This window comes from Temnothorax americanus, unplaced genomic scaffold (assembly GCF_048541705.1).
Source record: "Temnothorax americanus isolate GAGA-0224 unplaced genomic scaffold, ASM4854170v1 Scaffold44, whole genome shotgun sequence".
Taxonomy (NCBI): Eukaryota; Metazoa; Arthropoda; class Insecta; order Hymenoptera; family Formicidae; genus Temnothorax; species Temnothorax americanus.
The window spans coordinates 1,237,729-1,260,985 of record NW_027509591.1 but is presented as its reverse complement, the minus strand read 5'-3'; the positions used below and the strand labels follow the sequence as shown (position 1 = coordinate 1,260,985).

Sequence of the window (23,257 nt, the reverse complement as noted above, 5' to 3'; positions counted from 1 at the left end):
AATAGATGACAGAGAGTGGAGGTGGATTGAGAAGGGTGGGTTGAGGAGAGGGAGGAATGGGAGAAGGAATAGGATAGAAACGAGAGGAAAGAAAGGGCGGGATGAGGGAGAGAGGGGGAATAAAGGCCGAAAAAGGGGGAGGGAATGAGAGTGTAAAGGGCCGCACATGGTCAGGTCGCGAGGGGAGTAGTTTGCATTTGTAAGAGGTTTGGGAACGTTCCTCACAAAAACGCCTTGTAAGCCCTGCGGGGAGAAACAATAAACGTATACATACATACATACAAAAGACTCAGGATTCCGTCTTGTGCAATATATTAAAGATCAAAGTTAAGATCAAAATCAAGGTCAAAATCAAGATCAAGAGCAGATCAAAGTCGAGGTTAGTCATCAGTAAATTAACCTTTTTTTATTTTTTATGTATTTTATAATAAATTTTGTTAAAATTTTAAGCGACAAATGCAGTGTAACAGTTAAATTATTTAATCGATATATATAAACCAATATTGAGCAACACAATGGATATTAATATTAAGCACAAAGTACTTACATAACTATATATATAAAGGACTTATCTGTATTTTCTATAGACTCTATCAATCGCGTGGTGAGCTCACCGGAATTGGCCGTAGAAAAGGGAAGATCATTCCGTTGCTATGTACGATTATCAATTCAATTCCAATGCAACTTCAACAGAATGCAACTTCAAAAACTAAATAAGATTTACCGACTAACAAATTTCAATTGATAATATGAATACAGTATCCTATAATATCTTTGTAACATTGAAAGATAATTTATAAATAAAATGTTATAAATATTTATTCTAATTTAAAAATTTACATACTTTTAAATTTATTATGTAACATTTGTCTTAAAAAAATTAATTTCTAATAAAAATCAACATATGAATATTGTTCACACTTAAATATATTTATTTATAAAATACAATCATTTCTAAGGTATATTTGATCTTCAGTCAAATTGTAGGAGCAATTTGCTTTAATTGAAAATCTGATAACAAACGGTCCTTTCGTATCTCTGGTAACTGTGCAATCTGACTTCCGTCTATTATTCCTTCTTTTTCTCGAATTGATTTCATTATTTTTCTGATACAATCAACAAAAGTTAACTCGTTCCCATAAGTTTTGAAGATTTTACAAACTTCTTGTATGAACCATGAGCCTGAATAAATGATAAAGTATAAAATAACATTAGGCTATAATTCGAATTCTCTTATATTTATCATATGTAAATTTCTCTATATTTTTATCTTATACAATACTAACTTATATAATTCAACATTATATGTACAATATTAGTCTCTACATTTTTTATTTATTAAAGATTTAATCATTAATATATATATATATATATATATATATATATATATATATATATATAAAATCAGTAATTAGAAGTACGGAGTCACGAACAAATAATTTAATCTGAATAAATAAAGAATATAGATATCTACATGTAAAATATAGCTCAGTTATTTACCTTCTTCTTTATGACGTATTGACAAAAAACCTTGCATGGTCGACATAAACATGAAAAAGTTTTCAAATTGGCGTATATCTTCTATAGGCGCAAAAGAATCAGATAAACCATCTGTTGTCAAGCAATCATTTATGCTTCCTAGAAGTAAAAGTTACATAGTAGGTACATAAATAACATTTTATGGAATGTGTATTGTGAGAAAGAAAAATAAACATTTATCTATTAAAAAATCTATTAAAACATATCTAATAAATATAAACTACAGCATATATTAAAGAAAATTTTTCGCATTTTTTGTATCTTTTAAAATTACAAATAAATCATTATCAATAGACACAAAAATATCTTTAATTTTTTGTAATACTTTGTATTTGCAATAAATAAAAGTACCTTTGCTTGTCTGAAGCAAAAGCTAATCGTATGCTTTGGCCTGTATTACGAGCGGTATTCAGGTGTTATTAAAGAACTAGCATGCCCCGCCGGGCTTCGCCCCGGAGAACATGTGTATTAAGACACGCAAATAGTCTCTCTCTCTCTCTCTCTCTCTCTCTCTCTCTCTCTCTCTCTCTCTCTCTCTCTCTCTCTCTCTCTCTCTCTCTCTCTCTCTCTCTCTCATGTGAAACAGCGATACAAACTGTTATAGACGAATGGAAACTGATAGTTAGTGAAGGGAGAATGGTGGGGGTAATTTTCATGGATCTGAAGCGAGCGTTTGAAACAGTAGATAGGGAAAGATTACTAGGAAAATTATATCAATATGGAATCAGAGGTAAGGTTCTTGAATGGTTTAATTCATATCTAACGAATAGAACTCAGAAGGTGAGATTTAATAATAAATGGTCAAAATTAATGGCAACGGAATATGGAGTTCCACAGGGATCTGTATTGGGACCTTTGTTATTTATACTTTACATAAATGATATAATCAAAGTCTGTCCAGAAGAGTGTAAGATAAAAATGTTTGCCGATGATACTTTAATATATGTAGAGGGAGAAAGTAGCGCAGAATTAGAAAGGAAAATGAATTCGATGTTTGTTATAGTAGAGAGAGAGAGAGAGAGAGAGAGAGAGAGAGAGAGAGAGAGAGAGAGAGAGAGAGAGAGAGAGAGAGAGAGAGAGAGAGAAAAGTGGATGAATATAAATAAGTTAAAAATGAATGCAGGGAAAACGAAATATATGATAATTAGAAGTGTAAGAAAAGAGCTAAGAGGTAATATTATGTTGACATGCTTAGATGGAACTGAGATAGAGCGTGTCGAAATGATGAAATACCTAGGTATAATGATTGACGATAGGCTTAGATTTAGAGATCACTGTGATTATATGCTAAAGAAAATAGGAAAAAAAACGAGTTTTCTTAATAGAATAGGTAATTACATATCGGCTTATACCAGATGCACGATATATAAGACAATCATAGCTCCTCATTTTGAGTATTGTGCAACGTTATTAATTGACATGAGTGAAACGGAGCTAACCAGGCTGCAAAAAGCGCAAAATCGAGCTATGAGAGTCACACTGCAATGCAATAGATATACCAAAGTGGAGCATATGCTGCAAGCGCTGCAGTTTATGTCCATAAGACAGAGGCTATATTATAATGTGTGTACATTTATCTTTAAAGCGGTGAACAACATGCTACCGGAACAATTAAAAGACCGTCTAGAATTAGTGGGAAAGAACACTGATAGGCAAACCAGACAAACCGGCGATATAGCAATAGTGTTTCGTAGGACGAGAAATGCGCAAAAAAGTATGTTCTATGAAGGAGTAAAAATGTATAACGCACTGCCAGCCGAAATTAAAAGATGCGAAGAACTAAAAATGTTCAAACGTGTGCTAAAAGAGTACGTTCTGTTGTATGTATAAATATGTAGTATGTAAAAATAGCTGAGAAAGCTAATAAAGGTCATTCATTCATTCCCTCTCCCTTTCCCTCTCCCTCCCTCTCTCTCTCTCTCTCTCTCTCTCTCTCTCTCCCTCCCCCTCTCCCTCTCTCTCCCTCTCCCTCTCCCTATCCCTCTCCCTCTCCCTCTCCCTCTCCCTCTCCCTCTCCCTCTCTCTCTCAGCAGAAGCAGACGTGTAAAACATCGCTCCGTAAAAGTGTTAATTTTTGGGTGGTTTAGAAGTGAGGGAGAGTGTTAAAAAGTTGTGTAACGAATATCTTCATAGACCGGGGGTAGCCATGAGTGTTATCTAGCCGGAATATGTTGATACATAAACACGAGAACTGCATTTCGTACAGAGGTCATCGAAGCCTCGTACGACAGGTAGACATCGGCGTCGAACACAAAACGCTGACGTGTGAAAGTGACGTGTTAAAGTGACGAGTCAATTAACTGTCTCTGCCGATATTAGCAGAATGAACGAGGAATACGCCGAGTATCGATGCTCGGCATGTAAGAAGGCGATAAAAACGGAGGTGATAGCATGCAAGTCCTGTACTAAGCTTTTTTACCATCCAGGTTGTGTATCTAAGCACAAAATTTATGACAGAAACCGCGATTTGGTGTCGTGTCCTGGCCCATTCGAGAAGTTAATTATTAGTGATGGTGATAAAGTAGCTGATATAAATAAAGCAGTGGCAGCAGCAGGAAGAGCAACGGCACCTGCAAAAATGAGTCCGGCGCCAAGCAGCGGGAATAAAGTAGCAGCCGCGAGTGGAACAGAAGATATTGATAGAAAAATAGATTGGCTTGTAAAAACAGTGAAAGAATTAAAAGATGAGGCAGCATGTAAAAAGGACATCAAGTCAATGATAAAAGAAATAGTCCGTGAGGAGATGGAAGGCATTAAACAGGCATTAATAGAAGAATTGAGAAAAATGTTGACGCAAGGGGCATATGGACCGTCAAGTGGAGCAACAAGAAAATATAGCGATGTGATTAAAAAAAGGAAGGAAGAAAATATCTTGATTATAAAACCAAAAGTACAACAAGAGAGTGAAATTACGAAGAAAACAATTAAAGATAAAATTGATATATACAAGATGGAAATAGGAATTACCAAATTAAGAAAGGGAAGTAAAGGGACAGTGATCTTAGGATGTGAGACGGAAGAAGAGAAGGATAAGCTAAAGATGACGGTACAAGCGGCAATGGGCGAGGAGGTCAAGGTCTCTGAGCCACAGAAGAGGAAACCAAAGATTAAAATAATTAATGTTGGTGGAGAAGAAATGAAAATGGAGGATGATAAACTGATAGATACATTCAAGAAGCAGAATAGAATTGGCGAAGAATCCTGTATGCACCTAGTGAAGAAAATATTAAGAGGAAAAAATAAGGATACTGAGCAAGGATCCGTAATAATTGAAGTGGATGAAAGCACTCATAATTCACTAATAAACAGAGGAAAAATAAATTTAGGATGGCGAAAGTGTCCTATATTTAATTATATTAGTGTTAGAAGATGTTTTAAATGCTGGGGCTATTACCATATTGCCAAGAATTGCACGAGACAGGAAACATGCTATAAATGTGCAGGAAATCATAAGGCGAATGAATGTACGACGGCGAAGAAGAGGTGTGTAAACTGTACCTATAAGAATCAGACGTACAACTTGAAGATAAATGTTGAACACGAGGCGCTGGATTCGGAATGTCCGACATTTAAGAAAGTATTGGAGGAAGAGAAAAAAAGAGCCGGCGGGGAAGATGCAAAATAGCAACTACAGGGAGAAGCGGAATTACTCTGGTATACAAATGCGCAAAGCTTCTTGGCGCATAAGGATGAAATTCAACATCAGATTATGAAGAGGGTGAATCCTGCGATTCTAGCGTTATCGGAGACTAGATTGACTGTAGAAATTGAGGATAGTGAGGTCAATGTACCGGAGTATAGTATAGTTAGATGTGATGCTGAAAATAGAAACACAGAAGGAGTACTGTTATATATATTGTGACGTTGCGGCTCGCCGCATCGTCGCGGCGCCCCGCCGCCGTCACAGGACGCGGAATTTCGCGCCCAGGGACGGACCAGGGAGGCAACGGCGAGATCTCCAGGGGTCGTAATTAATTGCGTTTCCACATTCTGATGACGTTCTTTTTTTTTTGCAATGTAATACGCGCGGCACCTCACCCACACCACGGCAAACCGTCGAGGGAGTACTTGGCGAAGGAAATCAAGGACGATCGATAACCCGGGAGGGATGGCAAACGCGGAGGCAGCAGAGATCGCGGGCTGGCGAGAGCAACGCGGCAGGCGGGCGGCACGTGCGGCAGCGACGGACGAGGCCGCCGATAGCGGGGCCCCAAGCGCATGGGTGAACACCCGGCTTCAGCAAATGATCTCTACAAAACATCGACCTACGGGGTGACTGATCACCGCCCCAGGGTCAAACCGGAGGCACACCGGCGAGAACCAAATTCCGTCCGCTGCTAAGGACAGAATTGAGGAGTCGCACGCCGCCGAGGGACCGTTGCACGCCCCCGAAGGATCTCGTATCGACAGCACTGCGCCGGGACACCGCGGGCTTGCAAGCTCGCGCCCGATTGGCTCGCGCGCCCCTCAGGAAGGGGTACCGTATCGATTCCGCAATCGAGCGGGTCTAGCGTTTTCACTCTCTGGTCGTCCGTCGGCGAGAATCGTTTTGTAAGATACGCGATAGCCACCCCGAGTCGGGTATTTCGATATTCGTCTGGAGGATTGAGGATCGTGGTGGAAGGCGACGGCGAGGAGCCCAGGAGGAGGTGTATTCCCGGTAAGGTTGCCCGTAAATCGCGATATGTAAAGCCACGACACCGCCCTCCGGTACACGCTCTCGCTCGGGATAACGTATGTTAAGATTGAGTGTAATTTCGCGATCGATAACGAGAGCGAAGGGCCTCGGGATGGTATCGTGGCCGCGGAACCGTGGTACCAGCGTTGTGACGAATCCCTGGAGATCGCGATAGGCGTTAATGCGCTCGATATCGCGAGTATATTGCGTTGTCCTCGCGACCTTGGTGTACGGCCGCATACGGGCCGGTAGTTCGTCAATTGCGTTACCGTTTCTTCGCGTCGGGAAATTCTGGTGTGCGCGCGTCGGTGTTAGCGTATCGATTTGTGTTCGGATCTCGTTATTACGGGTTGATAATTGTGCTCTCGCGTTGAGAAACTTTGCGTCCGGTATTACTTGCGTTGCGCCCTATACTCGCGTTAAGAAATTACCGGCGTTCACACGCTTCGTGCGTTTAGATGTTGCTTGCGTAGTTCTCCCTGGCGTTCCGTGGTTATTAGACGCGTACTTCGAGTCAAAGGTGGTGTGGCCTTCTCCACACCTGGCGCCCAACATTATTAGCGATATCGCGACTGGCTTGGTTGAATAACTCGGCGCCTCCCCGTTGCGCCCGAGTCGAATATCTCGCGTTAAGTTAAGATACCATTGCGACAGAGTTTTCGTACGGTCCCGGACGTGGTTCGGGATTCCACGCAATCCAAGCGTGACGCACCATTATTTCGCGACATTTTGTGTTGAACCTCACTCTCGTGAGTGATATTAAGCGTCTTATTATTCACATTATTCATATAATATTATTAATTGTTTGTGAGAATAGAACTTTCAGCGGGTGTCTCGCCCCCCGGGGAAATATTTTTCTGTTTGAATCCCCCCTTTGGACCCCCCGCCCCCGGGGCTATTTTAAATTTTTTATTTCTTGGGGGGGGCCCCCCGCCCCGGATTGGGGGTTGGGGGTTCGTCCCCCGGGGTGGGCCCAAAACTGAAACCCCCGCCGGGCGGGACTTTATAACCCCGGGGGGTTTTAAAACAAACCCCTTTGGGGGTTCCTTTTTTGACCCGGGGTGTTTAAAACCCCGGAGAAAACACTTTTTTTGGGGCCGGGGTTTTGGCAAGGGCGCGACAGGCGAAAAAAATCCGGTGTCCTTTCGGGCAAAAAACCGGGCCCTTTAAAATCTTTTTTATCCCCCCGGACCCAAAACAGAGCAAAAGCGTTTTAAAATTTTTCCGTCAAGGTGGAAAATTCCGCAACCCGGTTTTTAAAGGGCCCAAAGATCCTAGAACCGCCCGAGGCCCGAGACCTCCCGGATTTTTTTAGGGGGATAAATAAAATAAATTTTAGGAAAACGGAGATCTTGAAAATGGGGGTTTCTTTTTTGGTGGTGAACCCGGGAAATTTTTGGGGGTTTGGGGAAAAGAAATCCCCCCCGCAACCCCAAAAAAGGTAAAGGGTTTGTTATTTTCCCAAAACAACCCCAGTACCCCAAAACTTGTTATACTTTAAAACCTTTTTTGACTGTTTTAACCCCAATTAATTTTTGGTTCCACCCGGGGGCCGGTTAATCCCCCCCCCGGGGCCCTTCCCCAAATTTTCCCCCCCCGGCCTTTAATTTAGGTAAAGCCAAAGCCTTCCCCACCCCCCCCCTTCCCTTTTTTGGGGCTTTTTAGGGTTTTCCCCCAAACCCGTGACTTGGAAAGGTTTTCCCCCTCTAACCCTTCCCCGAAAAAATTTTTTTTGGGGGGGGTTTTTCCCGGAGGGTTGGGAGGAAAATTCCCCTTGGAGGGGGCCCAAACCCCTCCCTTTTTCCCCCCAAGCCCCTTTTAAATCCGGCTCACGCCTCCGACCCGGTCCCGGGGGATTTTAAAAAAGTCGTTAAAAAAATTTTTGGGGGGCCCCCCCGGGGGGGGGGCCGGGGAAAGAACCCCCCGGGGAAAGGCACAAAAAGGGCCCCGGTAACGGGGGGCCTTTGGGAATCTTTTCGGTCGGGGTAAAAAGACCCCTCGCGGATTACTTGCTGATTTCGTTTCCTTGGGGTTTGGGGGAAAAAAAAAATTTTTAATCCTTTCCTTTTTCATGTTTTGATGCGATTTTAAAATTAATATTTCTGATTGCGATATTTTTTAATTTTGGGGTTTTGGGGGCCCAATTTTTTTGGGGAAAACCCCTTTTTTTGCAGCTGGGGTAAAATTTTTTTGAAATTGTTTTTTTAAAATAAATTTTATTCGGGGGGGTTCCCCGGGGAAATCGGAGATATATTGGGGGCCGTTGACGCGTTGGAATTTGGTGAAAGTGCGACGCGAAACCCGGGGAAATTTGGTGTTTACTCAGGGGATTTTTCGCGCAGAAAAACTGTTTCCCCCATTTCGCTTTTTCCCTTACTTCCCCTTTTGCGGGTTTAAAATGTTTTGTTTTTGTTTCGCGTTTTTTCTCTTTCGGAAATACGGAAAAATTCCCCTAGCTTTCGCGCGAATTAGATTTCGCTTTCGAGAATAATTTCGGAACGACGAAAATGAATTCCCCCCCCCCTTTTTCCGATGAGGGGTTTTTTTCCCCCCCCCTATCCGGGGAAGGAAACCCACCCCCCCGAATTGGGTTTTGCCCCGGAAAAAGCCCAAACCCCCCAAAGGGTTTTCCAAAAGGGGCCCAGTTTTGGCCCCCTTCGCTTGTTTCCCCCTTGTTTACCCCGGGGGGCCCCTTCCCCCGGCGGCGCCCCCGAAAGGGAAAACCGGTCAAAAGGGGGGCCCCACTTCCCCAAAACAAAAACCCGCGACGAAAGGTTTGGGGTTAAAAGGGTCCCCCCTGACGGGGGCCGATGAATTTTCCCTTTTTAAATTTAGGTCCTTTTTGGTTTTTCCGGGGGGAAAATTTGCCCCGGAAAAGCCCCCGTCCGCGGGGTTTTTTTGGGGGGTCTTCGCCCCCTTCGTTTTCCCCCCGGGGGGGTTTCCCCCCGGGAATCCCCTGCATCAAACCCTTTAAAAAACGAGGGTGGGAAAAAAACCTCCGCGACGCCCCTTTAAATTTCCCCACCCGGAATGGGCCTTAAATTTTCCCCGGGCCGGGCCCCGGGCGGGGGGAAATCCGAAATTTTTTGTTGGGTTTTTGAGGAGGGCCGCGAATTGTTCCCCCGGGCGCTGATGAGGTATTTTACAATGTCCCCCTTTTTTCTTTCTTTTCCCGGGATCCCCGTTTTTTTATTTTTCCCCGGGGGAAAGGGGGGAACGACTGAAAAACAGGGGCCCCTTTTTAAACCCGGGGGTGGCGTACACGTTTGGAAAAAACCCGGGGTTTTTAAAATTTCCCCCCCTTCCAAAAAAATTTAAAATTGGGGAATTTTCGGGGGAAAAGGGATTCCGTCCCGGATTCCCCCTTTTTGGCTTAAAAACCCTTTTTACGAGGGGTTTCGCCCCCTTTTGGCCGAGGAGGGGGGGTTGGGTCCCCGGGCACCGACCCGGGGCGGCCCCCCGGTTTTGCAGATTTAAAATACCTGGGAAAACGCGGAAAAAAAATAGGAAAACCCTTGAAAAATGGGGGGGCCCGGGCGGAAGCTAGCTACCCCGCCCCCCCAAATTTTTATCGTCCCCCCCCCTCCCCGGGAAAAGGGCCCCTTTTTTCCCGGATCTCGCTTACCGACGCCAAGGGGGCGCGAACCAAAGGGGGGGGGAAAACATCGCTTTTTCCCGGGGGCCCCCTCGGGGCGTGAAAAACCGCAAATTCGAGCGGAGCAGGGGGCGGGGCCAGGGGGCCCCAAACGCCGGGGGGCCGAAAAAAAATACCCCGGGCCCGGGGGAACTCCGCATCTGGGCGCCCCGCCAGCACCTCTCGGTCACCCCAAAACCGACGGGGGCCCGCAAAATGTTGGAATTGCTTTAAAATTTCCTGGTTTCGCGCGGATTGCAAGGCCCCGCCGCGTAAACACTGTTATGGGGTTGGAAAGGGGCCAATAAACCACCCCCGCACTTGCCCGAGGTGTTGGAAAAACCGATAAGGACCAAAAACTAGGGCAACCCCAAAACCCCTAACCCCTCCGCCCCAAAAGATTCTTAAAACCAAAATAGAGCACCGCGATCCCGGGGGTTAGCGTTTTTTAACGAACAGGGAGGCGGGGCCTCTCTCAAGTTTTCTGCAAAATTCCAAAATAAGGGGGTTTTGAATCAGCTTTTTTGGGAGACTGGGTTTTCTAGCCGTGGGGTTCGGGGGCCCCCAAAAATTAACCCCCCTTAATTTAAAACAGCGGGGTTTTAAATTTTTCCAAAAAAAATTTTCCGGGGGCCGGCGGGGGGCGCGTGACGCCGCGAACCAAAATAAAGGGGGCGAGAGTGGGGGGGAAAGTGGGGTCCCATTGCTTTCAGGGAAAAACCCTGGCCCCCTTTTTAGGGGTTTTTCACTACCGATTTTAGCTTTCCCCCCCGTGTATTTGGGGTTTTGTGGTTTCCTGAGGGAAAATTGGGGAGTAAATATCAATTTCGCAATTTTACTTGGAATTTCGTTGATTTTCCTGGGGGCCCTTCCCCTTTTGGGGAAGGGTTTTTTTCCCCTAGCTCTCTCCCGACCCTTTCCGGGGTGAAAAGGGGCCGGAAAGATCAACGTGGATATCGAGCTAGGTCAACCCGGGGAAGGGAGAAAGGGGACCCCGAAACCAAGGCCTTTTCCCCCTTTCCGTTTTTCTGCGGGCAAGGGGTTAAAACCCCCGAAAAAAAAACCCCTTTTACCCCCCCGGTTCCTAAAGTCACGAATTGCGGAACCCCGAGGAAAACCTCGGGGCCCACCATTTTTCCCCGGCCAAATATCGATGTAGGAAAAACCACCCTTTTCCAAAATTCGGAACGTGTTCCCCCCCCGTGAAAACCGAAAAAAAGGGGAAGGGGCCATTTACGAGGAAGAAAAACCCCCTACAAGGCCGGGGTATATAAGCCGCCAAAAGAGCGATTGGCCCCCCCGGGCCTATCGTGGGGTTTAAAAAAGCCTAACGGGACAAACGCTTCTGTTTAGATTTCCGATTTTTAACAATTCTCAAAAGGCCGGGGACCCCTACCTTTTAAACCCCGTCTTAGACAAACTGCGTAAGGCACGGTATATTTCGACCATCGACCTCAGCCAGGCTTACTTTCAGATCCCGCTATCAAAAAAAGCAAGGAATCACGGCCTTTGCCGGTACCGGGAAAAGCTTATTTCATTTAAGCGAATGCCGTTTGGCTTAACGGGAGCTCCCGCCACCTTTCAGAGGTTATTAGATCGTTTAATTGGACCAGAAATGGATCCTTACGCGTTCGCGTATCTGGATGATATCGTCGTGGCTACCGAAACTTTTGAAGAGCATCTCAAGTGGTTGGGACGAGTTTTCGCGCGTATTCGCGAGGCGGGCTTAACGATTAATCCTGAGAAAAGTAAAATTCTGTCGCTCGCAAGTAAAGTACCCCCTCGGATTTTTAGTCCAACGGGAGGGTTTGAAGGTCGATCCCGACAAGAATGTTGCGATTAGGGAATATCCCGCGCCGCGTAACCTCCGACAGTTACGCCGCTTATCGGTATGGCCTCTTGGTACCGTCGTTTCATCCCGCAGTGTGCTACTCTTCTCGAAACCGTTAACGCGGTTACTTAAAAAGAATCAGGTGTGGGAATGGGGCGAAGAACGAAGGTCCGCTTTCGACACAATAAAGGAGTGTCTGACGTCCCCGCCAACCCTATCGTGTCCGGACTTTAGCGTGCCGTTTGTGCTGCAAACAGATGCAAGCTCCGTGGGTCTAGGCGCTGTGCTAACACAGCCGATTGACGGTCACGAGCATGTGGTGGCTTTCGCGAGTAGAGCCCTGTCCGACGCGGAAAAAAAGTACTCGACCACCGAGCAGGAATGCCTAGCGGTCGTGTGGGCAATTCAGAAATTCCGACCCTACCTCGAGGGCTATCGCTTCACGGTTATTACGGACCATAGCAGTCTACGCTGGCTACATAACCTAAAGAATCCTACCGGACGTCTAGCCAGATGGGCCCTCGAACTTCTCGAGTACGACTACAGTATCGAACATAGGAAAAGTGCGATGCACCACGTGCCGGATGCGCTTTCGCGAATGTACGAGCAGGATGTCGAGGTGTGCGCTGTCGCCGCGGTTGACGATGACTGGTATGTTAGACGATTCCGAGAAGTTCTCGAGAAACCGCGTCGATTAGATCAGCTATACTTTCGCCGACCTCACCCCGTAATAAACGAAACCGTGGAGGACCTTAATCGATGGAAATTAGTCGTGCCGAAGGACTCGCGGGGGGATATTATTCGGGAAAACCACGATCCGCCTCAGGCCGGACACTTGGGCGTCGAGAAGACGTACCGCCGTGTCGCGACAAGATATTATTGGCCGCGGATGTATAGAGAGATCGCCCAGTACGTGCGCCGGTGTGACACTTGTCAGCGGACTAAAGTAGAGCAAGATGTTCCCGCGGGGTTAATGGGTCAACGCGTAATAGAGGCTCCGTGGACGGTCGTTGCCGCGGATATAATGGGGCCTCTCCCGCCCAGTAAATCAGGACACGCATATCTTCTCGTGGCGCAGAATCTTTCACGAAGTGGCCATGTCCTCGGCGAGACGCAGCAGCGGGCCGTTGCAGGGCCAGCCGGGCTCGAGCTTGACGCCGGCCCGACGCGACAGCAGATGGGCGCTCAGCAGGCCGCCGACCACCCGGATGTTCGTCTCGAACACCGACACGTTGATGTTCGCCTCAAAGTTGGCCCGCGTGCCGATGATCAGCTCGGCGACGCGACGGAACTCGGAGTAATTGCCCATCACCGCGAACGTGTCCAGGGCGTCGATGAGGGTCAGGAAGAAGCTGCCCCAGGTGTCGAAGCCGTCGAAGCTACCGGCAAGAAAATCAGAGAGGCTCTCGAAGACCTCGTTATTTTTCGTTGGGGAGCCCCGCGCGTCCTGTTAACTGACAACGGCACCGAGTTTTTGAATCGAGAATTGCACGCGTTAGAGGAACAGTACGGCATTCAACACACAACGGTACCGCCGTATCACCCACAAGCGAACCCTGTCGAACGAGTCAATCGCGTATTGAAAACGATGATTACCGCTTACTTGGAACGGGACCACCGCGAATGGGACCAACATATTAACGAGTTTCGTTTCGCGTACAATTCCGCACACCATACTTCGCTGCAAGCGACATCCGCTTTTCTAAATTTCGGGAGGGAACCTCAACCTGTTAATCTATCTCGCGGACGGGAAGCCGAAGCTGTCGCGGTGGAGAACTCCGATCCTACCCTTTGGAGGGAAAGGATGGAAAAGATCCAACAGTTACGGACATGGATTGTCGAAAATTTAGAGACGGCTCGAATGAAACAAACCCAATATTATAATTTGCGTAGGCGAGATCGCCAGTTCGTGGTGGGCGACCGCGTATTGAAACGACAGCACGTCTTATCATCCGCCGCTCAGCACGTTTCCGCGAAATTGTCTACCAAATTTCATGGCCCCTTTTCCGTACGAAAAATTCTGTCGCCAGTTGTATACGAGCTTGCCGATTCGTTAGGCAACTCGATCGGAAAAATTCACATCAAGGATCTAAAACCTTATTATGAATAGTATTCGCGTTCTTCTTTTGTTATTATTTTGGGGCTCACGCTTTTAAGTGTCTTTCCGTAGGCTACCGAACGGGCTCTGAGGTAAGGAGAGACCCATGAAGAAAGTCCTCGTTTCCTTTTTTTGGATCGGCACCCAGATACTACAAAATTCTTTTCTTTTCGTTACGTAGGGATAAAATCACCTTTCTTTTGCGAGGCCTGGTGCCGTATTTGTCTTCTTGTGTGTAAATAAATTGCTGTACGCAAGCTGTAAGCGAAGTTCTTAACCCACCCAAAGACCTCCGTCCTTCGTCAATTTCCGTATCGCAGGAAACCCGCCGTGAACGGCCGTCGCGTCCAAGATACCGCGCCGGTCCGACCGTACGTAATAGGGCCACGATGGGACATATTCGCGCTCTCGTTCTGCAGTCGACACGTCATTTCGCGTTAGGTTGGTTTTGGAATGCTCGCCGAGGGCGGCGTAGCAAAAACTAGGGCCGCTGGTCAAAAACGACCCGGCAAGTTATGGCCGAGTACTGCCGGCGTACTCGACCAAAAGGGGGGGGTAACTCCTCCGCGTTGGTGTTAGGTTTGGTTTTGGATAGACGGTCGACAACAAGCGGGAGGCATTTCGCCGTCGTAGGCTGTCGTACAGGAATCCGACCGCGCCGCGTGAAATGGTCCGAAACGGAGAAACGGGGAGATAATGAATTACGTTCCCGGATTGCGATCCCCGAGGTTCTACATTGCGTGGGGGTGGGCCGAAGAGTTATTAGGATAGAATTAGTTTTCTTTTTTCCAGCGTGACAGTTTTTTTTTTGTTTAGTTATGTTGTGAGGTCCTACTTGTGTTCGTTCCGTTGTCCTGAGGCCCAAAGCTGGAGATCTCGATCGCGTGGCGTTCCTATGGTCACCCCCGGGGGGCGAGTGGCTAAACGGGGCAGCCGCACCCGGTATGCTTCTTCTTGGGGTGGGGTGTTGTGACGTTGCGGCTCGCCGCATCGTCGCGGCGCCCCGCCGCCGTCACAAGACGCGGAATTTCGCGCCCAGGGACGGACCAGGGAGGCAACGGCGAGATCTCCAGGGGTCGTAATTAATTGCGTTTCCACATTCTGATGACGTTCTTTTTTTTATGCAATGTAATACGCGCGGCACCTCACCCACACCACGGCAAACCTTCGAGGGAGTACTTGGCGAAGGAAATCAAGGACGATCGATAACCCGGGAAGGGTGGCAAACGCGGAAGCAGCAGAGATCGCGGGCTGGCGAGAGCAACGCGGCAGGCGGGCGGCACGTGCGGCAGCGACAGACAAGGCCGCCGATAGCGGGGCCCCAAGCGCATGGGTGAACACCCGGCTTCAGCAAATGATCTCTACAAAACATCGACCTACGGGGTAACTGATCACCGCCCTAGGGTCAAACCGGAGGCACACCGGCGAGAACCGAATTCCGTCCGCTGCTAAGGACAGAATTGAGGAGTCGCACGCCGCCGAGGGACCGCTGCACGCCCCCGAAGGATCTCGTATCGACAGCACTGCGCCGGGACACCGTGGGTTTGCAAGCTCGCGCACGATTGGCTCGCGCGCCCCTCAGGAAGGGGTACCGTATCGATTCCGCAATCGAGCGGGTCTAGCGTTTTCACTCTCTGGTCGTCCGTCGGCGAGAATCGTTTTGTAAGATACGCGATAGCCACCCCGAGTCGGGTATTTCGATATTCGTCTGGAGGATCGAGGATCGTGGTGGAAGGCGACGGCGAGGAGCCCAGGAGGAGGCGTATTCCCGGTGAGGTTGCCCGTAAATCGCGATATGTAAAGCCACGACACCGCCCTCCGGTACACGCTCTCGCTCGGGATAACGTATGTTAAGATTGAGTGTAATTTCGCGATCGATAACGAGAGCGAAGGGCCTCGGGATGGTATCGTGGCCGCGGAACCGTGGTACCAGCGTTGTGACGAATCCCTGGAGATCGCGATAGGCGTTAATGCGCTCGATATCGCGAGTATATTGCGTTGTCCTCGCGACCTTGGTGTACGGCCGCATACGGGCCGGTAGTTCGTCAATTGCGTTACCGTTTCTTCGCGTCGGGAAATTCTGGTGTGCGCGCGTCGGTGTTAGCGTATCGATTTGTGTTCGGATCTCGTTATTACGGGTTGATAATTGTGCTCTCGCGTTGAGAAACTTTGCGTCCGGTATTACTTGCGTTGCGCCCTATACTCGCGTTAAGAAATTACCGGCGTTCACACGCTTCGTGCGTTTAGATGTTGCTTGCGTAGTTCTCCCTGGCGTTCCGTGGTTATTAGACGCGTACTTCGAGTCAAAGGTGGTGTGGCCTTCTCCACACCTGGCGCCCAACATTATTAGCGATATCGCGACTGGCTTGGTTGAATAACTCGGCGCCTCCCCGTTGCGCCCGAGTCGAATATCTCGCGTTAAGTTAAGATACCATTGCGACAGAGTTTTCGTACGGTCCCGGACGTGGTTCGGGATTCCACGCAATCCAAGCGTGACGCACCATTATTTCGCGACATTTTGTGTTGAACCTCACTCTCGTGAGTGATATTAAGCGTCTTATTATTCACATTATTCATATAATATTGTTGCGTGCGCGCTGCCCGGTATACTTCCCTGACTCCGAGCTGAAGCGTGCAACGGGCCGACTTTCGTCAAGATGCGAATCGTCCTTAGTGACGGATGCTTGTTTACTAATATTGATTGCATGATGCTCTATTATCTATTGATTTTCTTGTTATACCAGATGTTCAGATTTACTCTGGGACGCGTCTCGTTCGGACGTGTCGTCCCGAGCTCCTCTATTATACCGGGAGTCGTAATAAAGAGCTACTGATTTTCTAAACGAGTCATCTTATTTGTGCGAGAGTGTCGTGACACGCGCCGCGAGTGTGAAAGTGAGTGATTGTGCGGCGAACGCGCGGTCGAGCGCAACAATATTATTAATTGTTTGTGAGAATAGAACTTTCAGCGGGTGTCTCGCGTCCGCAGTAATATTAGTTCTGTTAAATGAATCTCGACACCCCGCCACCGGCTATTCTTAATTTATTTATCGAAATTATCTTGTGTGTGTGTTTGATCGAAGCCGGATGGATGAACGTTGTTATTTTCCCGACAACCAGTACTCAATAAATGTTATATTCTTTATTATCTGACTGAGTATGCAATTAACGTGTCACCCCGCCGAGTATCGCGCCGCCCTTCATTAACCCCGCCTGTGATTAGGTCAAGCTAGCCGATTCCACGCACCTCCACACTTCATTTTGCGTCTCGTTTAGGTTTTCGCGATTTCGTGGACGCGAAGGTACGCGTCTAACATTCGAAACATTTCGTGGAGTATCGGAGGTGCGAGGAAATCACTGGAGAGGCCAACCATCCCGCTCTCCTAAGTCCTTTTGATCCGGCTCACGTCCCGGAGCGGTCCGGGAGCGCAAAAAGTCGTGACAATATATATATGTTGGTGCGTGGTGATAGAAATAAGAGAGAATTTATATAAAAGTATGATAGCAGTAGTGTATCATTCGCCGAGTGCGTCAAATGGCGATTTTGTGAAATTTTTGGAAGATACGGTTGAAGATCTAATAATAAAGTATGACTGTATAGTGATAGGGGACTTTAATATAGATATAATGGTAGATTCATTTTACACAAATAAATTATTAACGGTAATGCAAAACCTAGGGATGAGGCAATACGTTGATTGTCCAACGAGAGTTACAAAAGATAGTCGTACAATGATAGATTTAATTTTTTCGAATAAAGAAATAAAGGTACAAGTGAATGAGAAACCGAAAATAACGGACCATGCATGGCTAAAAGTAGAATCTAATATGAATAAAAAGAGAAATAAATATAAAGAATTCAGAGGCAGGGACTATAGTAAATTTAATGTAGATGAATTTCTTAGAATAATGGAAGAAAGAACTGAGCAAGGTCAAGGGCTAGATATAAGTATAAGGGCGGAGAGATTTGTTAATAATATAGTAAGTGTAATGGATACTGTAGCACCTAAGAAAAAGTTTAAGATTCCGAAAATATGGGAAGGGAAAATGTGATATTCAGATGAAATTAGAATGGCAACAGATAGAAGGGATGAGGCTCACAGTAGAGCAATAAGCTCAGGCAAAGAACAGGACTGGGGATTTTTCAAGAATGAAAGAAATGCAGTAGTTAAACTTATTAGGGCAAAAAAGAAAGAATATTATGAGAATATGATAGATAATAATAGGAGTGATCCTACAAAAATGTGGAAAACTTTGAAAGAATTAATTAAAGGTGAGCAAAAGAGTTCAGAGAACATCGATAATGTAGATTTTGAAATATTAGAAGACATAGAAGAATGCAATATAGCTGATAAATTTAATATATATTACGTAAAAAGTATTAGCAACATTGTGCAATCTATTAGTAATAATGGGATAGAAGGAACAGGTAGGAGACCTATTTATGTAATCGAGAATAAGGGAATTATGGAAAAATTTGAGCCAATTAGTGCAAGTGATCTGGAACAAATTGTTAGGGAACTACCACGAAAGAACGGAACAGAGGAAGGGATAAATAGTGATATACTAAAAATGGTGCTACCTGTGATAAAAAATGAGTTTGCAGGGGTAATAAATAATTCGCTTAGGACAGGTAAATTTCCAGAAGGATGGAAAACATCCACGATAATACCGATACCAAAGGTAAACAAACCAAAAAAAGCGAGCGAGTATAGACCGATCAATATGTTACCGATATATGAAAAAGTATTAGGGTGCATCCCGATGGAGAAGAAATAGCGGAACGGAACAGTAACGGAAAAGAGATATGGTGGGGGGTTAACCAATCAGAGTAGTTCCGTTTCAATTCCGTTCCGTTATTTAGTGAGTGGGTTCCCCATGGCACGGAGCTGTTACGGACCGGAAAAGAAACGGAAAAATTTCTAACCTATTCTGTCGAAAGTTCGCAAATAAGTGCAGTGGATCGATCGGTTTGCAACATTTTTATTTTTGCAAATAAAGAGCAATATGTCGTCATCGGTAGGTATTATATGTGAAAATAAAATATATATGTTAAAATCCTATGCTAATTAACCGAATGTGATATATTTCATTAATTTCCAGAAATTCAAATGTGGATATGTTCAAAGCGTCCTGTTCAAAGAGCAACAGCATTAATTCCTTCCACATCAACAAGTGACAACCTCAACGTAGATGATGATCTTATTCCCATCATCAATGACAATCCTACGTCACTGTCTCCAGTCTCTCCGGCGTTATTGCTGTTATTCTCACTCTCGACGTGTGTTTCTAAAGAATCTAAATAATAACAGATTTAGTTTTACAACAAATTTATATATCATTTACATATTCTAACCATTAGTTATATTGAATATATATTGCCTCTCTTGTACACAAATATACGTACCATTTATAAAGAGATTTCGATCTTTATCCATTATTAAATTCGTATGATTTGCTAAGCAAGGATGTGAAAGTTTTCCGTCTTCATCGAACCAAACAATCCAGCGGCAATATCCACATTTGAATTTCTGGAAATTAATGAAATATATCACATTCGGTTAATTAGCATAGGATTTTAACATATATATTTTATTTTCACATGTAATACCTACCGATGACGACATATTGCTCTTTATTTGCAAAAATAAAAATGTTGCAAAGCAATCGATCCACTGCACTTATTTGCGAACTTTCGACAGAATAGGTTAGAAATTTTTCCGTTTCTTTTCCGTTCCGTAACAGCTCCGTGCCATGGGGAACCCACTCACTAAATAACGGAACGGAATTAAAACGGAACTACTCTGATTGGTTAACCCCCCACCATATCTCTTTTCCGTTACTGTTCCGTTCCGCTATTTCTTCTCCATCGGGATGCACCCTGAGAGTTAGTTGTAAAAAAACAATTGGAAAAATTTCTAGAAGACAATGAAATAATAACCGAATACCAATCGGTATTTAGGAAACAGCAGTCGTGTGAGACAGCAATTCAAAGTTTTATCGAGGAATTGAAGTTGATAATTGAGGAGAAAAAAATGGTGGGGGTGTTATTCCTGGATCTTAGGAGAGCGTTTGAGACAATAGATAGGGTAAGATTAGTGGAAAAATTATCTCAGTATGGAATAAGAGAAGTGGTACTGGAATGGATAATATCGTATTTAAGTAATAGAAAGCAACAAGTTAGATTCAATGATATATGTTCTAAAATAATTGAGACAGTATATGGCGTGCCACAGGGATCAGTATTAGGACCTCTATTGTTTATTTTATATATAAATGATATAGTTAAAGTCTGTCCGGAGGGAAGTATATTTAGATTATTTGCAGATGACACGACCGCAAGTGTAACAGGAGAAAGTTGTGAGGAATTAGAAATAAAACTAAATATGGTGCTCGGTATACTTGAAAAATGGATGAATGTGAATATGTTAAAAATGAATGCAGATAAGACCAAATATATGATAGTTAGAAGTATAAGGAAAGAAATAAAAACAGACATAATAGTAAAAAGTTTGGATGGAACTATAATTGAGCGTGTCGAGATAGCGAAACATCTGGGTGTAATGATCGATAGTAAACTCCGTTGGGAGAATCACTGTGATTATATGTTAAAGAAAATAGGGAAAAAAGTGAGTTTTCTGAATAGAATAGGAAATGATATATCGGCGTACACTAGATGTACTGTGTATAAGTCTATCATAGCGCCTCACTTTGAATATTGCGCAACGATGTTAATAGGCATGGGTGAGACGCAACTGAATCGACTGCAAGTGGCACAAAACCGTGCCATGAGAGTCATACTGCAGTGTTCGCGATATACAAAGGTAGAATTGATGCTGCAAACCCTTAAGTTTATGAATGTAAGACAGAGGCTAATGTACAATGTATGTATTTTTATTTTTAAGATAGTAAGAGGCATAATGCCAAAACATTTAAGTAATAGGATAGAAATAGTAGGAGATGTGAGTGGACGGCAAACGAGGCAGACTGAGAATATTAGAATTCAATATCGCAGGACAAGAAGCGCACAGAAAAGTATATTTTATGAAGGTTTGAACATGTATAACGCCCTGCCGATAAAAATTAAGCAATGCGAAAGAATTGAACCTTTCAAACGTAGGTTAAAAGAATATATTGTACCTCATGTAGAGGAATTAATTTAACGATATTTTATGTAAAAAATCTCCCCCGATGGGTTCCTACCTTGCCGAAGCCTCGGGGCGGGTGTTCGTGGTTCGCGGGACGCGGGGGACGACGGGACCGCTCGGCGGACCCGGTGTTCTCGGGGGCTGCGGGTGGCCGCCCTGGGGCGGGTGGGGGGGCTTAAGGGCGCGCACGGGGATCACCCGCTCAGGGGTGTAGCCGGGCGCGCCCGACCAAAAGGAACCCCCCAAGCCAAGGTGTGAGCAACCGTGCTGATGGCTGCGTGGCGCAGGGGGTGCTGCGTCACTAACGGTGCCTCCCGGAAACCGGGCGACCTCCGGGAGAAACCCCTTCGGGGGCAGCCAAGCCCCGGGCATTCGCGGCTCTGCCCGGGTGAGATCGCGCGACCGCGGTACTCGTGGGAATAAAATGCCAAATTTATTAAATTTAGAGTACGAGGAGGTTCTCCAGGGCGTGGCCACCTTAGCAGGTGGCGAGCGACCTGAGGAAAATAGACCGGGCAGCTTGGGGAAGGAGCCGAATGAGGCCCAACCACAAGCTGGTAAAAACCGGAAAAAATTTAGTGGAGCGGCACGTCGCCGCTACAAAAAACAGAAGCAGATGGAGGGGAGCAGCGGCGCTGAAAAGCCCGCTCCAGAACCGAACTCTGCTTCTGCAGCAGCGCTGGAGACGGGGGAGCGAGCTTCCGCTGGGACGGGCAAACGTCCCAGATCGGAACAGAGCACACCCAGTCCCAGCATTGCACAGCTGGGCAAAAGGCCTAAAATCACTCCAGATCAGAGGACTTTTGCCCAGATAACATCCGGCCTAGTGAGGGTGGCCATGGTTCCCATGGAGTATCCCGAACGAAAGCTGAACGAACAAGAGGTTGCTCTCTTGAAGGAAAAGGTGAGGGGAAGTATCCTGAGCATTGCGAGGGGTACTAAAGCTCCCACCTTCAAGGGCACTTCAGATAGGGACGGTGCAGTTATTTTTAACTGCACCGATGTAGAAACCGAAGGGTGGCTTCGAAGCCTAACTTCGGTAATAGACCTTAACGGGGTCCGGCTGCGTGCGATGCGGCTCGATGAGCTGCCTAGGCGGCATCGAGTGGTAGTGCATGTAGAGGACCCTAAGATGCCTGTCAAGGAAGCGATAGAGCTACTTGACAGACAAAATGAGGGTCTCCAAGCCGCGGATTGGGTGGTCGCGAGGGGTAGCGAAAGTAGGGATGCTACGAGCACCCACTTCGCTGCCCTTATTGGGGAGGGAGCGTTGAGTGCTCTTAAAGCGCTCAACTTTAAACCCTTCTGCGGACTCAGCCAGGCGACAGTTAAGTTGCCTGGGGGGAACCGCAGGGGGGAGTTAGGAAAGAAGGAGGATAGATCGGAGACTGCCTAATCGATGGCAGGCTCTAATATCCCCTTCACTCAAATCAACTTGCATCACAGCAAAAGCGCCTCGGCGGTTCTAGCCAGGTGCGCAGCTGTGATGCACACAAAGCATTTATTCCTCATCCAAGAGCCGTGGCTCGTCAAAGGACACATTAAGGGCCTTGGAGGTTGTGGTAAATTGTTCAAAGCAGACAACACAGAAAGACCAAGAGCCTGTATTGTGGCGAAAGGTCTGGATGCCTGTCTATTACCACAATTCAGCGACGGCGATTTAGTAGCTGTAAGGCTGAAACTCAATACAGACGATGGAGGGGTCAGGGACCTGATAGTGGGGTCTGTTTACATGCCCTACGATTCGGAGGAACTACCCCCCCAAAGAAACATGATAGAGCTAGTAACTTATGCGAAGGAAAGGGGACTAGAGCTCCTCTTGGGCTGTGATGCGAACTCACACCATTTGGTGTGGGGAAGCTCCGACATAAACCCAAGGGGGGAGAGCCTACTTGACTTCATCATGAGCACTAACTTACAAATCTTAAATAGAGGAACAGAACCCACTTTCCTGGACTCTAGAAGACAGGAAGTGATAGACATTACGTTGTGCACGAGGGGTGTGGTGGATCTGGTGGCGGGATGGAGGGTCTCAAATGAACCTTCAGGGTCCGACCACAGACAGATCCGCTTTGACCTTGTGAACTTACAGAAAGATGAACAGTGGGGGAGAAACCCCAGGAAAACAAACTGGGAGGGCTTTAGAGCCGACTTAGTCAGTCGGCTAAAAAATGCGCCGACCAAATTCCATACAAAGGAGGACCTGGAGATCGCAGCGAGCTTCGTAAGCGACGCTATCGGGGAATCCTTTGAACTAAATTGCCCATTGAGGCCAAGAAATGCCTCGGCCGGTGCCTCATGGTGGAATGCAAAGCTATCGAGGCTCAGG

General features: G+C 46.3%; 1 protein-coding gene and 2 long non-coding RNA genes across 4 annotated transcripts in view; 1 reads left to right on the top strand and 2 right to left on the bottom strand.

The window, feature by feature from the left end:
* Positions 1 to 909: 909 nt before the first annotated feature.
* Dredd (Caspase-8 Dredd) overlaps positions 910 to 23,257 on the bottom strand; it is a 75,291-nt gene continuing 52,943 nt past the window's right edge. For both annotated transcript variants that reach the window (XM_077416687.1, XM_077416688.1), the window contains exons 6-7: positions 1,501 to 1,638; positions 910 to 1,182 (exon numbers count right to left, since the gene is read on the bottom strand). In XM_077416687.1, coding sequence (XP_077272813.1) covers positions 977 to 1,182; positions 1,501 to 1,638 — 344 coding nt within the window. In that variant the 3' untranslated portion in view covers positions 910 to 976. The remainder of the gene's footprint in view (positions 1,183 to 1,500; positions 1,639 to 23,257) is intronic.
* Positions 17,304 to 19,035, top strand: LOC143903239 (uncharacterized). The gene is made up of 2 exons (XR_013258655.1): positions 17,304 to 18,799; positions 18,884 to 19,035. It is a non-coding gene; the product is annotated as an uncharacterized LOC143903239 (long non-coding RNA).
* LOC143903236 (uncharacterized) lies at positions 18,850 to 19,634 on the bottom strand. Its single transcript, XR_013258653.1, has 3 exons — positions 19,396 to 19,634; positions 19,188 to 19,311; positions 18,850 to 19,078 (listed from the first exon to the last, which is right to left on the bottom strand). It is a non-coding gene; the product is annotated as an uncharacterized LOC143903236 (long non-coding RNA).